An 18,291-nucleotide genomic window follows, 5' to 3' on the forward strand; every position below is an offset into this window, starting at 1 on the left:
AAAAAATGTAGCGAGTATCAATTGAGCTATAATTACCGACCATATACATGTATTTTCCCTTTTTATAATTATATTATTCCTTTTCTTTTTACATAATTATCATTCTTTTTCATTATTATTTGAATAATAAAAAATCCATACAATCTGCTTTATTTTGTTAAATCAATAGTGGTTGTGCATTTTTCCTTGACTCACCACACAAAGGTGGTTGTTATAGTCAAATAAAATTTGTCATAGTCAAATAAATCTTTTTCACAAGAAAAGAAAAGCAATAAGTTCATAACTTAAGACTTTTTTTCTCTTACACATCTTCACACACCAACCAACCAATCTTTCCTTCTTCACCGGAGAAAATCACCGCCGGCGACTTAGTCCACTTCTCCGATCATGGGAAATTGCAATACTTGTATAAACAAAGACGCAATCGAATCAACCGGGAAAGCAAAAACATCATCAACAACAGAGTCAAACTCAAACCATGGCCGGCGAAGAAAAACAAAACCAAAACCAAAATCAAATCCATACACAGAACAATCGTTAACTCCAGGAGCAACAATCCGTGTTCTGAAAGAATCAAATCCAAGAAACCGAATCAACGACAAGTACATACTCGGTCGTGAACTTGGCCGTGGAGAATTCGGTATAACATATCTTTGCACAGACAAGGAAACAAAACAAGAGCTGGCTTGTAAATCAATTTCGAAGCGGAAATTAAGAACTGCGGTTGACGTTGAAGATGTTCGGAGGGAAGTAGCGATCATGTCGACGTTGCCGGAGCATCCAAATGTGGTGAAGTTGAAGGCTACTTATGAGGATGATGAGAATGTTCATCTTGTGATGGAGTTGTGTGAAGGAGGGGAGTTGTTTGATAGGATTGTTGCTAGAGGGCATTATAGTGAAAGAGCTGCTGCTCATGTTGCTAGGACTATTGCTGAGGTTGTTAGGATGTGTCATGTTAATGGTGTTATGCATCGGGATCTTAAGCCGGAGAATTTTCTATTTGCTAATAAGAAGGAGAATTCTGTTCTTAAAGCTATTGATTTTGGTTTATCTGTCTTCTTCAAGCCCGGTATTGTATTCGATTCTATCCTTTTTGTTGCTGGTAGTTATTATCGAGTACTAAAACATGTCTACACCGGTAATAGTTTAAGAAAATAGAACTTTGGTTTCACTTTTAGAGGATGCAAAATTGATTTTAGATGTGTAGTTTGACATGTTTGGATGTTCTGAGTAGAATAGATTTTGCCTCTGAGAAATTACTCTAGTTTGAAGTTTTTGCCTCTACAGTCGATTTTTAGCCTAAAAAATTTGTTGTTTAACTCACTTATATGTATCCAAACATACATTACTTTACATTCGAAATCAAATTGTCACCGCAGAATCAAACAGACACTTAAATGTAACCAAATGTGTTGATGTTGTGTCGGGACACTGGACACGCCTTCAATCTGAAGTGTCTTTGTAACGTACTTGTTAACGCGTCTAGTGAGGCTTCGGTTAAGGATGAATTGTTTGGATAGTACCTGTGTTCATTTCTTGATTACGACAATCCACTTTGGATTGCTACCATGGTCTCTTTTCCTCATGAACTAGAGGGTTAAGAACAAATAAAATTTGTTGATACGGCTGTATTTATCTTTTCTGGGGTGTTTATTGAATTGTGCTGTTGCTTTTTTTTGTTGATGAATAGGGGAGAGATTTTCAGAGATTGTGGGGAGTCCTTACTATATGGCACCAGAGGTTTTGAAGAGGAATTATGGTCCAGAGGTTGATATATGGAGTGCAGGGGTGATTCTATATATTTTGTTATGTGGGGTGCCTCCATTTTGGGCTGGTACTGTTTTTTTCTTTTGCTACTTGTTTATGTATTTTTGGTTGGGTGTGAGTGGTTACTGATTAATTGTGTGTGCTGAAATTTTTGGTTTGGCTTGTTGATTGCAGAGACTGAGCAAGGGGTTGCTTTGGCGATTTTGAGGGGGGTAATTGACTTCAAGAGGGAGCCTTGGCCTCAGATTTCTGACAGTGCTAAGAGCCTTGTGCGTCAAATGTTGGAACCCGATCCTAAAAAACGCTTGACTGCTGAACAGGTGCTTGGTAAGTAAGCCTGTTCTTCGTGGTTTCTATTGTAAGTAGGATTGTGTGTGCTCTGCTGATTACTAGTGACTCACTTTGTAGCTGAGTTTTGTAGCAAATTGATATTTAGGATAGTGTAAGTAGGATTATGAAAGATGAATCTTGCTGATATCCATCTACTTTCTGCCAGTAATTTCAGTAACAAACAGTGGTTTCATCTTTCATGGCAAAATCTTACATGTATTAGGATTTTAAAATGCGGTGGAGAAACTCATAAGCAAGGAGCTCTTAGATTAGAAGAAGGGGGGATATGACAGTGTAACCACTAATCCTACTTCAGCCAATGTCCCTGCCATACACATTATTTTTCTGGAAGGGCGAAATATTTAAAATGCTTGAGGAATCTTATTCATTGCTTTGAGATGAGTTTGCGTAGAACGAGAAGGATACTTTTTTATTGACATATATTCAGGACCATTAATTCATGGTCACATTGGGGAGGTTTCTACTTGTTGCCCCTCAATATCTAACTTGAATATTAATTTAACTCTCTTTGCTGACTCTCAAACAAACTGAAACATTGAGTTTAACTATCCTCAATAATGTTTAAGCAGCTCAAACCTCAAAGTTGCCATGCCTATTTCTGTTTCATCATTTTTGTATGAGGAGTATTATGTTTCTCACATGGACCCTTTGCCACATTGCCGACTCCAATCTCCCCGTTAAAAAAAAATTGATGCATATAAGCATTTTTCAACTATGAATGTTTATAACTTGGCTCGTTGAACTTTACATCAGGTATATATATTTACTGTCCTTAATTATGGTTGCAGAACATCCTTGGCTACAAAATGCAAAGAAAGCTTCGAACGTTCCATTAGGAGATATTGTGAGAACAAGGCTTAAGCAGTTCTCTTTGATGAATAGATTCAAAAAGAGAGCTCTTCGGGTTAGCATCTATTCTTGTTTATGTGTCAAGCTCTATTTATAAGTACTAAAGAAGTTGAAATGTTGGTGATTTTAATTTCTTTAAATTAATACTACAGGTAATTGCGGAACATTTATCTCTTGAAGAAGTAGAAATAATCAAAGACATGTTTACATTGATGGATACCGACAAAGATGGCAGAATAACATATGAGGAACTGAAGGCTGGTTTGCGGAAGGTTGGCTCACAGCTGGCTGAGCCAGAGATAAAGTTGCTGATGGATGTGGTAGGCTTTTGTAAATTTTTATAATTCATATTGATCAATATAATATTATTTCTTTGATTGTCACTATGATTATTTGACAATCTGATGAAGCTCGATCAAACCGTTTTTTGGTCTTCTGTTGCACAGTTTCTTATAAGAGTGAGCAGTTGTACACTTCTATAATGAATATGTTTTGCTCTCCAGCAATGGAGATTTTCTCTTTCCTATTTACATTGTTGTGTGCCTACTTAATACATGTAATATAAATGTGTCTGAATTGGTTTTGGCCTTTGCGTTGCAGTACATCATATGATGTTAAATGCCAAATTTTAAGTGTGCTTTATGTATGGCGTAAATGTTCCCTGAGATATACTTATGGATGATGTTTGAAATTGTCAATATGGATATGAAAATTGATTTTGTTTCTGAAGTCTTAAATTGGGAAATTAATTTGCCATTCATGCCCTGTGTCAAGTGTATGAGTGGGTGCAATAATAAGTTCTATGATTTGAGGATTTTTTTTCTTTGCTGTCAATTGCTTAGGCCGATGTTGATGGGAATGGAGTTCTTGACTATGGAGAGTTTGTAGCTGTGACAATTCACTTGCAAAGAATGGAGAATGACGAGCATTTCCGTAAAGCATTCAAGTTTTTTGACAAAGACGAGAGTGGGTATATTGAGTTAAGTGAACTAGAAGCAGCATTAGTGGATGACTTGGGAGAAACTGATACTAATGTACTGAATGAGATCATGCGAGAAGTTGACACTGACAAGGTTTGGCTTTCATTCTCACGACTCATTGTTTTATTTTGCTTTCTTTTTAAGTGTGACTGCCATTGCAACATAAACCAAGGAAGATATACTGTTCCTATTAAAAATATTGATCTGTTCATTTTATATTACAATTATTTGCTGCTTCCCGTGTACTTAGAACATTTTTTCAATTTTCTGTTTTCACAGGATGGTCGCATCAGTTATGAGGAGTTTGTGGCCATGATGAAAACGGGAACTGATTGGAGAAAAGCATCCCGGCAATATTCTAGGGAAAGATTCAAGAGCCTGAGCATAAACTTGATGAAGGACGGCTCACTTCAGCTTCATGACGAGATAAGTGGTCAAGCTGTTGTGGTTTGAGTATAAAGTTACTTCTTTCTTTAACATTGGTGCTCACTAAGATTCCCCTTTTCATCCACCCCTTTCCATTCTTCAAACCATGGTTTGTGTAATCTTGCCATAAAAGCAATCAAGTTTTTGGAGTGTACTGATTACTTGAGTTGGAGTTGGGTAGCTTAGGTTTCTCGGCTGGCTTGGTGTTCGATGGTTGAAGAATGCGTTGGAGGATTGTATACTAAAGATTGTTTTATAACTTGTCAGTAAAAAGTTGGAGGATTGCATACTAAAGATTGTTTTATAACTTTTGAGTAAAAGAATTGTGAAGGGCTGGAGGAACATGCTGCAGGCCTCAAAATGTCATGTATATTCATTGTATACTTATGTCATGTTACTTATGTTTTATAATTTCATTGATAAATGTGGTTTTTCTAACTGTTATAGGCAGAAACCAGTCAGGGTTTGTCCGATCTGTGGTGTGAGCTTCTAAGAAAGTTTCATTATCTGCAAGTTAAGCAGTTTCACTCTGTCCTAGGGATTTGTCCTGGCTTTGTGCCAAGGAATACTTTGGTTCAACCAAAAGATTCACTTTGTTTGTATAAAATGCAGATTTATTGGGTTTTTTCCTTCTAAGTTATCACTTGTATTCACAGGTTCTTCCATTTTAGTCATTGTCCAAGGCAAATGAAGATTGAATAGTTAGATAAACATTAGTAACCATATTTTGTGTTTCATTTTTGTAACCATTTGTCATTTGAGATCAATTGCAATTGTGAAGATATCAAGCTCAAGATGTATCAGAATTTAGAAACATCTTTAGGAGTTAGAATATGAGCATTGCTGTTACTCTCTTTTTTTTGGTAGTGAAAAAAAAAAAGTATACACATGTACACAACAATGTAGGAAATAAAAAGAATTAAACGAAAATCATTCATGAATAGCTTAGACACTTAATGATTTTTTAAGTGTATACTTGTGAAACTTTTGTGGGAACTAAAGTTGGTCAGAAATAATGATCTATAATTATTTTCAAGAAAACAAATCGTATAATGAATAATTTGTTGCTTGAAGTTTGCTTAATTGTGGAGATCATAATTTCATAAGAAGCAAACTTGTGGATTGAACAAGGTTTCCATTGCAATATTAGAACCTCCACTATTGTTCATGCTGAAACTCCGAGTTTGTATTATGGCCTGAAGTTTGCTTGCAAACATCTTATTCCTTCTCTTCTTGTTGAGGTTGACTCAAAAACAGTGGTTAGGTTTGTCAATAATGTGTTTTGTGATTCAGCTTCTCTTTGACCCCTTGCGGAAGTTCTTTATCTCCTTTGTGCACTAGACTAACATGTCTCTCTATCACATTTACAGCCTACAGGAAAGCCAACAGTTGTACTGACATTTTTATGTTTTAGGATGTATGTAGTACACCCTCTCTTGTTCATTTTTAGTGATTTCCTTCTTTTATGAAAAAACAAACAAGATTACTTGATGCTTACTGTTTGTTGACTAATATAAAAAATAAAGTGTTTCTTTTCCTACTCTATAATCTTCTCGCGCACCTTATTTTCAAAATATAAAACCCAAAAAAATAGAGAAGAAGAAAAAACCACTCAAAAAATATTGTTTCATTCAACACTCTCTTGGTCATTTTGTCAAACCTTACTCATTTGATCCAAATCTAGAACCATTTGCAGAATGGACCAAGTTTTAGGCTAAGTATAATTTAAAGCCCAGATACAAAAACTCTTCATTTTATACTTAGATAATTGCTCATCTCACATTTAGAATTGCTCTTTTCACCAATCCAGCGGTAGCTAATTGTCGCCGGACAATTTCAACGTCGGTTGAACATATTTAAAAAGTGTCTGACAATAGTTAATTGCCGCTGGATTGATGAAAAAAAAAACAATTTTAAAACTGAGACGAGCAATTTTCTTATACTTATAGCACTAGGCTTTAACCCGGTCTTCATATCAACCACTCCGGTTTGATCAACTATTTTGAGAAATGTTAAGAACAATTTATTACTGATACTTTTTTAAAAACACACTTTTTATTGGATGAACATATGTGTATCTCACCACTCTTATGATATCCATTTTCAAAATATGGAACCCGCCTAAGTTTCACTCAATAAGTAGATAAGTATTTGAAAGATAGTATCTATAACACTCTTCAACTCTTGTATCTTTTTAGAATTTAAGTTGGCCATAATTCAACTTCATAAGGTGAAGATTGTCCTTATATTCAAATCTTATCTCTTTTAATGTGCAACTCTCAAAGAATAAACGACTTCGAGAATTTATTTTAGATCTGTTTCCCTCTAAAGATAATCATGGTATCAACACTAAAACACCATTTTGATTAAGTTTTGTTCTCTAATATCACTATAAAAGTATTTCACTCGATCACTATTATAAACAAGTATTCATTTTCAAGTTCATCAACTAATCAATATATTTAATTTATAATATAATTTAAATGCATCAATTATTCTACTTAATATATATATATATATGTGTGTGTGTGTGTGTGTATCTATGTGTGGGCTCGCGCACGTGAGTGTGTTTGTGTGTGTATGTGACCGAGAGAGTAAGACCATCCACAACAGAGCACCATAAATTGGGTGTTTAAATTGATTCATATGTCTACATCATTCATTTTACGGTAATACTTAATAATCACTGATTTTCTCCAACCCAGCACCTTAAAAGAAATTATTAAATAGATCCCACTAATAATTTTATATCATTACATTTCAACAAAATTTATTTATTTTATTAATATTTATTAAATGGGACCCATGAAAAATGAAGAGAGAAAGGGTGCTTTCATAGCCACCCATGTATTATATTCCACAACAGGGGTGTTTATTTAATGTGGTGCTAAATAGGTGAAGCATTCATCATTTTGGATGGTCTAAAAGCATCCACAATTGTAGTACATTAATAGAGACTTCTTAAATAGATTTCACATGTACACATCATTTATTTATAATTTTTTAATAAAAATATATATTAAGAACTCAATAATTCCAATGACACTAATATGGACTCAAATGAAAAGTACTTAAACAAGTTTCAGTTACTTTACATTATTATACAAAAGTAATTTATTTATTAAATTATAAACTACCTCGTAAATATTACTTCTTTTAAAAATGGGATAAATTTATATATATTTTATTACTTCGTTTGAACGTAAGACGTGTTAAAAGCTAATTAGAAAGAGATTTCTTATATAATTATTTGTTACATATTATGCATCCATTCTTCCTTCCTCCATTATAACAAAGAGAAGTCCTTGTTAAGTAAAGAAACTTCCATTGAAAAAGATGCTCTAAGAATCTCATTATATTAACAGCTAGCCTTACATCACCTTAAGACATCGATCCCTCCTTTTATTTATTTTAATATCACATATGTCACTTTTGCTTACTATACACACGAGTCCAAGAATTAAAATACCCACTCCGTGACAATGACAACGAAAAACTCCACTAACTAAAACAATTATGAGGGAGAAAGACATCACATACATATCGAGTCTATCTTTGATCCATTTAGGTTTCCTTAATTTACCTCATTTTAAGTGATAGATGTGTGACATGTGGAAAAAAATAAAATCAATAGTTGTGATTAAAAAATTTGAAAAAGACAATTAATTAATGAAAACAAAGTCTACGCGCTAATACTCTCCTTCTTCTTTCTTAGATAGTTTTCCATCTTCCTTCCCCATCATCATCGACGCCACCTCTCCCTCCCACAGGCACCGCCGCACCTCTTCCTCCATCCACCGGTGCACTCTTCCTCTTCTGCACAGAGGATTCCTTGAAAAAATCATTATAAATAAATATGTCTGTTGTATCCCGTTTTACACATAGATATGGATCCCTTTTATACATTATATAGGCATGCCAATAAAAGCATTCAGTTAAGATGATATTAACAGAAGTATAGATTGGGCAAACTTTCACTGTTGATTTACCTACCTGCCAATGAATTTGAAGGATTAATGCATACATGTTTGGATTCCCGTGCTTTTAGAGATACGTCGGTGAATGGAGGGAGATGTGCGGTGGTGGCGGCACTGGTGGGAGGGATAGGTGGTGTCGATGATAATGGGGAGGGAGATGGAAAGCAATGAAGGAGAGTGTATCAGCGCGCGTGGGCTTTTTTTTTCATTAAATAACTGCCTTTTCCTAACCTTTTTAATCACACCCATTAATTTTATTTTTTCCACATGTCACATATCTACCACAATGCCACAATCTCTAATAGACATTAGAATTTTGTAATAAAAAAAAATAGCCGTTGGAATATTTCCTACACATACGATTTTTTCATCCATTGTATTCTGAACGAATAATTCACTTGCAGATATAATATTGTCATTTGAATGGTACTTGGTATCTTATATATGATATGACAATGTTTGTTTGTTAATGATATTTTGGGGATCTTATAATATATATTAAGAAGGTAGGATGTGTTGGCTGACACCGACGGATAATGGTCCCCACCTTTCTAATTCAGACAGCAGTCAAGGTTTAGATGGCCGGAACATGTTTTAGCATTAATTTCTCATTCTTTGACTACTCTTTATCCTGGAGTATAAGAGTGAATATATTAGCCTTGTCCCTTTTTAAAATTACACAATTCATCTTTTAATTAAATTTCAGTCAACATTTGTGTATGTTTATCTTTTTTAAATTTCAATAATCTATTCTTTTAAATGTTGACACTGTTATTTTTTTTTTATATATATATATATGGAATGTCTAGAAACTCGTAAACTCATATCATGTTTATCATTATCTCATCGAAAATCCAAATCTTAAAAAGAAATCAAATCGATAAAATAAAAATTCAACTTATCATTTCTCACAACAACATCATCAAATCTTCAAATAAGAAACTCACATCCATAAAAATAAAAAACCAAAATGCACAATATCTTTATAAGAAAGTCATGGATGCAAATCCTCAAAGTGAAATTAAGGATTTGGAATGGAGATTATACTAAATATGAGTTTTTTAATTATTGGATTTGATGTTGTTGGTGACGAAGATTTGACATGTTTTTAAAGTTGAGTTTTTATTGAAGATCTGGATTTTTTATGAAGATGGTGCAGATGATATAGATGTCTAGTTTTTTTTTTGTTGACAATTTTTAGTGAAAAGTATAAGAGTGTCAATATTTAAAAAGATAAACGATTGAAATGGAAAAAAAAAAAAAAGATTAAGGACAAATGATGTATTTTAGTCTTTTTCTTATATATAGTAAAAATATTTAGGTGAGTGAATTATGACGGATCTCAAAACTTAAAGAATATTTGCAGTAGTGCTTCTAGATTACACGTTAAAGATGTTCTTATTTTGATAGCGTGAATTGAATTCATAATTATGCAAATGCCAACTTCTTACTAATTGATTCAACTGTAATATTTTATTAAACATGTAATTATGTAAAGTTTAACACCTTGTATATAACAAGTAAAGCAATTTGTGAAATTCTTAATTTTGAACCTTGGTAGTTGCAACTAGGAAGTTCGTGGTACTGTTTGAATTAATTATGAGGCAAAAATTATTCAATTTAAATGTTAAAACCACATGCCTAGGTTTAGACAAGTCATTTGAAAATTCTAATTTGATTCAACCCAATTTATTGTGCTTGGATTAATCTATAAGATTAATTATATTGGATATGATAGATTATAATTTTTCACAAATATATGTCATTGATCCATAAGACATAATTTCTAAAAAAAAATCTAAAAAATCTATAATTAAAAGACATTCTAATCAATAGTATATATATATAAACTAAGGTTTTTTTATGTCACGTGTCACTTTCACGTATATTCGCAGTTTTTTTTTTTTTTTTTATTTTTTAAAATTAATATTTTAATTGGCATAAATATCTTAACAAACTTTTGATCTTATCTATTCAATATTTTACTTGATTTTTTTTATTGAATTCCTAATATTTTATATAACAGAAATATCTCAACAAATTACATACGATACCCTTCAACTATAGATCATCAATCAATCAATCAAAGTATATATATATAAAGTAAGGTTTTTTTATGCCACGTGTCACTTTCACGTTTATTCGCAATATTTTTATTATTTTTCTATTTTTTAAAACTAATATTTGAATTGGCATAAATATCTCAACAAACTTTTGATTTTATATATTAAATATTTTAGGGTTAATAGGTCTTTACCTCCTGTAATAGAGGTCATTTCCGGTTTTTCCCCTTGTAAAATTTTTATTTTGATTCAACCCCTTATAAAATATTTTTGTTTTGATTTACCCCATAATAGGCCAAACAAAAACGAAAATTTACCCCTCTAATAGGCCAAACCAAATATTTTTGTTTGGCCTATTAGGGGGTAAATCAAAACAAAAATATTTTATAAGGGGTTGAATCAAAATAAAAATTTTACAGGGGAGAAAATCAGAAATGACCTATATCAGAGGGTAAAGACCTATTAACCAAATATTACTTAACTTTTTCATTGAATTCCTAATATTTTATGTAGCAGAAATAACACAAATTCATAAAAATTGATTTTATTCTATATGTGTTAATATTTTTACTAAATCCAATTAATTTTATCTGTATGTGCATCTATAAATTTACGAGTATTTATAATATGGTATATTTTATTATATTTGTGTGTATTTATTAAGATATTCATCCTATACCAATCCGTGATAAATTTTATTTGCGGATATCATACATATAATTTTTTTATCTTCTTGAATATATCTATTCCAGGCAACGCCGGGTAAATACACCAATTTATTAAAAAAAACTAACACTTAAATTATGATACATTTTTAGAACAACACATTAAAATCTTTAACTATATTAACAAAAATAAAATAAACCACAAATTTGTTCGACAAGTGGTGGATTCGTGGGTCTATGATTTAATGATCATAAACTCGTTATTAGAGCCAAACGACTTTAAATTTGATCTTGGATCTTCAAATTTATATTTGTGTGTGTGCGTGTTTATTTAGTACTACTATGTGTTAACCATTAGTAGGTTAACAGTGAAAAAATTATAAAATGTTGGATGAGTTCCGTACTTTAAATTCCTTAGATGTATTATATGTTTTGTTTCTGCTTGAGGGTCGAAATTGATTTTTAAAGGTATATTTGATTTTAATATGTTTGATTGTTTTCGAGTTAAATTTAATTTAATTTTTAGAATTGATTCCACCATGAAGTTAGAATTTGTAACTTTTAATTCTACATTTAATTTTTACATATAAATTTACAGTTAAACTCACTTTTAAATAAATATAAAACAAAAATCAATTCTTTTAAAATTAAATATTATCGTCATATAACCAAACATAATTTTTTTTTTCATTTAGAAATGCGGCACATCGTTTGCCTTTTCCGAAGAAATGTTGATTTCCTTTTCATAACATGATTCTGTTAGATGTAACCAAAAAAAAATCGGTTAGATACAAAAAGAATATATGTATTGACCATGAAATATTGAAGATCAATGTAAGCATTATTATTAGCATGAAGGCAGTGCAATGAGAAGTTGATGAATCATGATACTTTCCAGTTTCCTCCTTTTACTTTTATTGTAGTTGGAGTTAAGGTATAGGGATATTGATCATATCACGGTCCATGCAACAAAAAGAGAAGAGTGTGTATGATAGAGACATTGATCAGAAAAGGCACCCCACGATTCCATTTACGTAAAGCAATTCCTTTTTGAGGATCTCATCCCTCCAAGTGATAATGTGATATGATTTTGCTGTATTAAAGATCCCTTTTAATTATCCATAGGACAGTATCCCATAGAATCAACAAAAAAAAGAAGAAAAAGTAGTATCCCATTATTTTATGGAAAAAGTAGTATCTTTCCATGGAAGCAATTGCATTAAACACCAACTGAAATAGATCGAAGTAGCGCCAACATGAGGGAAAGCCATGTCAATGCCTAAGTGAGGAATGCAACACCAAGTGGAAATCGACTCAGTGTCAGGAACGTAGGGAAATTTTGATTGCTTGTGCTTTCATGTCAAACAAATAATGCACAAAATTTTGATAATGGTACTTTCAGGTTCTTAATGCATATGTACTAGTACAACATAAGTAAATTAATTTTCGAATGAAAGTCAATGAGATTAGACTTCAACAACCAAAATTTGAATTTTAGTTGGAGAAATGTCCATATATAATATCTACCGATTTTCAATTAGATTTACTTTGATGAAGTGAACTTATGAAAAAAATGTTCAGATATATAATAATAGTGAGAAGCTATCAAGTCCGGATACAAAATACGATACTGCACCGATACGTCTATACGGAAAAATTTCAAAAATCAAGATACGATACGGCTGGGATACGTTAATAAAAAAGTTATATAATTAAATGCACAATATATAATATAACTATTTTTTTAATATGTAAATATATTAACAAACAAAAGAAATCAGTTATACGCTCGTAACACATCTACATAAATATAAATAACATTGACGATTAAGAGAGTGATGATTAGTCAATTACATACACAAAATATCTCAAAAAAAGCACCATTAGTGCTATACTATATCCAAAAGGAACATTGTTAATGTTATACTATATCGATCCAAAAAAGAAGCATTATATTCAAAAAAGAACACATTAGTACTCAAGAGTTAAGTTATTTTAGTTAACATTAATTGGAAAGTATCGGGGCAGATATCAATGAAGGATAATTATCGGATACTCTCCTGATACGTATCGGAAAATATCAAACAGATATCGGTGCAGAATATGCAGGAGATATAATACATCATCCATTTTGAAGTACCGGAACTTCACATCTCAAAAACAAAAATGAACATATCAACACTCTAAAAGTAAAAAGTTTGTTGAACATGGAATCATAGTACCCAACATCCAACCATTTAATTTTATTATTTTAAAATAAATTAAAATTATAAATTAATTTTATCTATAAAAGTATTAGTTCTCATCAAAACTATAAAGCTATTTAATTTCTTTTTGGGAGAGTGACTGAAGTCTTTCTTTGGAGGCCATAGCCATACGAGTGTACGACACAGTACGGAGTGTACCTTGTGAAATGGGTGGACTGACATATCATGTGATGTGATTATGAATTTGGTGGATGTTTTTGCTGGCAAATTTTGTTGTTTGTTAATGTGGCCTCAAACCTCTATTTAATGCATGTTACCCAATCAAGCCTCTCACACATGTATTTGGGACCTACCTTTGTATCCTTGTCACTGTTTCTTCATATTTCATGTTTATGCATGCGCATGCAATCCTCATCAGCTGTTCTTGGTTTCTTACCCCAGATATATCTATCATCTATGCTTGGAGATAAAATTATTTCGGGTGTTCATCTTTGCATCATATAGAAGTGAATTCCTCGTAATTTAAAATTCGACCGTGGGGTAAATATAATTTCATAAAGAATTGATTTGAAGATAAGATAAAATCTAATTCTAAGAATAGTATTTGGCTTCTACTATTAGAGCACGCCACAATTTCTATTTGACATACATAACTGCTTTCTTGCTAAAAAAAATAAAATACATAACTGGTTTCAATTATATGAAATGCTTGTCATTTTTTCATAAATGTTTATCAAGAGTATGTTTGATTGTGAGAAATTTTTTTGGTAAGAAAGGGTAAAAGAAAAGTTAAATAAATGAAGAATAGAGTAGTTTTTATGTGTTGTTTTGTGGATATATTTTATAGATTAGTACTTAGGAATGGAGTTAAACCAAGTTTCAAGTGACCAAGTCTTTCGCATAAATGTTGTTATTCAAATGCCCGCATAATTGATGCTCAATATTGACAAGGCCTAATTAGGGCAGGGAATGTATCAAGTCGGTTAATAGGGGTCTACGATCTGGTCTGATTTGTTTATTAAAAAGTAAGGTTAAAATTTTTGAAAAGACCTATTTAAATAAATAGGTTAGGCTTAGGCTATCGAAAAAATATATGAATCCTGATTGATCAACATGTTTATTCATATTATCAAAACTTATTTTTTACTTATATTAAAATATAATTTATATTAAACATACAAATCAAGAAACAACTCAAATAATAGACTTTAAGACCTTATGGTGAAATAGATTTTAAGGCCGATTTAACCTATTTAAAAGTAGATAAAATGAACTATTTAATAACTTTAATATGAAGTAGGCCTCCAAATAGGTTTTCAGACCAGGCCAAAAAAAATAGGCTTACGAAAAGCCATGGGTAAGACTTGCAAAAAAATTTGTATGCTAGACTCTGACCTATCGAAACATGGTTTGGCCTATTCACACCCCTAGGCCTAATGAATAATGTTCACAACAATAACTGGGGGCTTATGTAATCCTCATATTGAGAAAAAAAAAATCAACTTTTTCCTAATAGTAAACTAAACTTTTTTATAACCAAACAAAATACTTGAGTGATCGGAAGATTTAGGCATTCGAGGGGCATCATTCAAGCTGAAGCAAATATTTGCGTAGGTGGTTGTGATTTTCAAGAGTCGGTGGATCATCTTTTCATTATTTGTCATCATTTCAGCCATCTATGGACTCTTATTCGTAGTTGGCTCTAATGAAAATAAAAATAAGATATGAACAATGGACAGTGGCTGGAATGTAATCAGGTTTGTATATTATGTCCACTGATGTCTCTAAAGTACATGTTACACTTACATATATATGTCGAATAACCAACGGTAATAAACATGATATAAAGAGATATACATTAAGTGTCTTCATGGCTATTATTTGCTTTTGATAAGCCAACAGTAATAAACATCATATAAGGAAATATACTTATGGTTTGACTCCATGTATTAAGGCATTACATTCACACATATTCCTTTCCAATGGTTTGTTTGATTTCTCTTGATTTGATTCATCATTAAGAGAGGAATCTTCATTATTCTTTACAGGCTCAACATCTTTTCGATCGACACTGCTGAAGCTCATGACTATTACTACCAATTCGGCCAATTAGGTGGTTTCTCTAGACAAGCACATCCGTTCCTGAAAATCATCTGATTTGCATGTGCTTGGACGGTATGGAAAGAAAGAAACAATTAGATATTCAACAATAATTTTTGGAGCTGCATCAACTGCTAGAGAAAGTCAAATTACTCTCTTTTACTTGGCTCAAGGCTAAATCGATAAACTTTGCCTACAATACTTACCATGAGTGGTGGCGACACTCACTAATATGTATGAGCATTTCATTGCAATTATCTTATTACTTTTGGCGAGCCTTAGCTTTTAGCTCTGCTGCCTTTGTACTAACTCTTATTGGTTTTCCTTAGCACATCTTGTACCGAAGGAGGGTTACTTTCGATGTTTTAATATATCTTATTTTGGTTTTTTTTTTATTTAAAAAAAAACAGATAAAATCAATACAATCTCTTGTCATAATTTCTAACCAACTCAAAAGCAACAATCAAGTTACGCCGGTTAACAACAAACAAAATAAAAGTCATGTTTTAATCTATAATTTTATTGGAACTTCATTTAGCATCAACGTATCTAACAACTAATCTTGTCAACAAAACTTATTTGATATATGTTAAGCGAATGGAGGATTTAAAAAATATTTGAAAATCAAATTCATCGATAAAAATAAATTTAGGAACTAGCAAACCGATTCACTCTGATAATATATGATATTTAATTTTTTTAAGAACATAAATTAGTCATTAGATTAATATTTACACATTCATTTGTGCGTGTATGAATTCAGAATCACTAATCTATTTAAATTTAAACTCAAACCGGTTGAGATATCGTATCCGCAATAGCATGATATCTACTATCCCTACATAAGTGGCACGCATGTGCGACTGCTGGCAAGGCCTTAAAGGCAAATGGTCCAGCTTCCACCTTCTCTTCTCTACTCTGCTACGCCGCACCACAAACAACACATCCATTCTCCTTTCTCTTTAACCTATTCTTTATTTTTCTTTCACAAAAAGCTACTTATGGGAAAAATACAAATCTTATCTTATTCTATTTTATTTTATGACATTTTTAGCCCTCTTTTTTTTTTTTTTTTTAATGACATCTTTCCATGTTTAGACCGAAACAGATGTCAAATATATAGGGCGTTTAATCCGTACCACAGCTAACTTCACGACACGGCTATTTATCATTTTCTTTAGGGAAAATATATAATTAATGTTATAATTTTTGAAAAGATCAAATATATTTTAATATACAGACTTTTTCTTATAGATTTTTTCTTGACTCGATTTATGATAGAGTTAATAATATATAGATTTTTCCATCGTATACATTTTCCGCGTGACTATGGGTCTGTTTGGTAAGCCCATTAAATGAACTTATAGTTTATAGTTTATAAGCTTGTTTGACAAAAAAAGTTATGGTTGGTAACACTTTTTCACTATGAGTTTATAGCTTATTTCACTATGAGTTTATAGCTTATTTCACGAGCTTATAAGCTATTTTTCAGAAACTATTTCAAGTAGCGTTTGAGCTTATAGCTTCTCACTTTTAATTCCAATTTTACCCTTATTATTCTAACTAAATTCTATTTTTACTCTTAATCATTTATTATAATATAAAGTAAAATACATATGTTTTAAATATGAATGCTAGTTTTTTATGAATGAAAGATCCTTTTTTTTCTCAATAGAAAAATATATTTTTCTAAAGCTTGTTACCAAACACATCACGTTTTCATTTAACGAACTTATAAGCTAATCCAACAAACTATAAGCTAGCTTTTTTAAGTTACCAAACACAGCCTATATGTTTTCTAAAGGATGAATAAATTTCGGTCAAAAAAGTAAAATAAAAATAAATAATTATGATTATAATTAAATTAAAATAATATAATTAGGTGTAATAGATAGGATATATGGAATCCTGGATAGATAGTTTTATTTTTTTGGTTACTCATGGATAGACGGTTTGAATAAGGCCTTTGAATAATTGTAATTATATTATTTGTAAAAAGAAAAACGTTATAAATTGTACCCTCCGTCTCACAATTATTGTTTCTTTAATATTTTTTTTTATTTAAAATAATTGTCATTTTACAATACCAATGCATCATCTATTTTTTCCATTATTATGCCCTTATTTATTTATTAAATTTCATCCAACTTCACTATTCCACTAACTACAATTAATAAGGATGTTTTAATAAATGTTACTCCCTCCGATCACATTTATAATCAAAAAACTATTTATTCAATGAACCTAAAAGTATAATAATAGAAAGAAAAAAAATAATCACCACAAGATTTTAAGTTAACACCGTAAACCAACCCAAATGGGTTTTCAAGAAAATCAATGTCGACTTACAACAAACACTAAAATTGGTTGTAGAATAATTTTGTAACACTAAAAATTGCGATTATTTACGGAGATGAAAAACAAAATTTAAGTATTTTTGTGACAAATAAATATTTAATTTAAATGATTTATTTGTCTAGTAAAACTATAACAATTTGGTAAAGATAAATTCGTGTTCATCCAAACATTTTTTATATAACTCATTAATTCTTTAGAATTAAGGCAGATCGTGACTCATACTAAATGAACTTCATATAAAAAGTATTAAATAAAAATTGTTGAGTAAAATAAAAAATAAAAAAATAGTTTAATTGAAGGTTGAATAGTTTAACCAATTTAAGTTAAATGATAAGAAGTCTTGAGTTCTTAAGTTTTCACTAGGATAAAGAAGAAAAACTAATACTAACAATTAATAACCTTTGTGATAAAAAAAAATACTTTTACCATTTTTTGAGAATTTTTCGTACACATATTACTTTTTTTTCGTAGTGGCTAAAGAAAAATATTAGCGATTTCGACGAGGATATTATAGTTCATATTTTTGTTGTGTTATGAAATATGGTGCG

General features: G+C 31.2%; 1 protein-coding gene across 1 annotated transcript; it reads left to right on the forward strand.

The window, feature by feature from the left end:
- Positions 1-263: 263 nt before the first annotated feature.
- Positions 264-5,038, forward strand: LOC25493802 (calcium-dependent protein kinase 30). Its single transcript, XM_013602415.3, has 7 exons — positions 264-1,069; positions 1,691-1,834; positions 1,942-2,094; positions 2,907-3,022; positions 3,120-3,287; positions 3,810-4,040; positions 4,227-5,038. Exons 1-7 carry the CDS (start codon positions 388-390, stop codon positions 4,398-4,400), a joined length of 1,668 nt encoding a protein of 555 aa, XP_013457869.1. The 5' UTR covers positions 264-387; the 3' UTR covers positions 4,401-5,038.
- Positions 5,039-18,291: the final 13,253 nt, after the last annotated feature.

Source organism: Medicago truncatula, chromosome 4 (assembly GCF_003473485.1).
Source record: "Medicago truncatula cultivar Jemalong A17 chromosome 4, MtrunA17r5.0-ANR, whole genome shotgun sequence".
NCBI lineage: Eukaryota > Viridiplantae > Streptophyta > Magnoliopsida > Fabales > Fabaceae > Medicago > Medicago truncatula.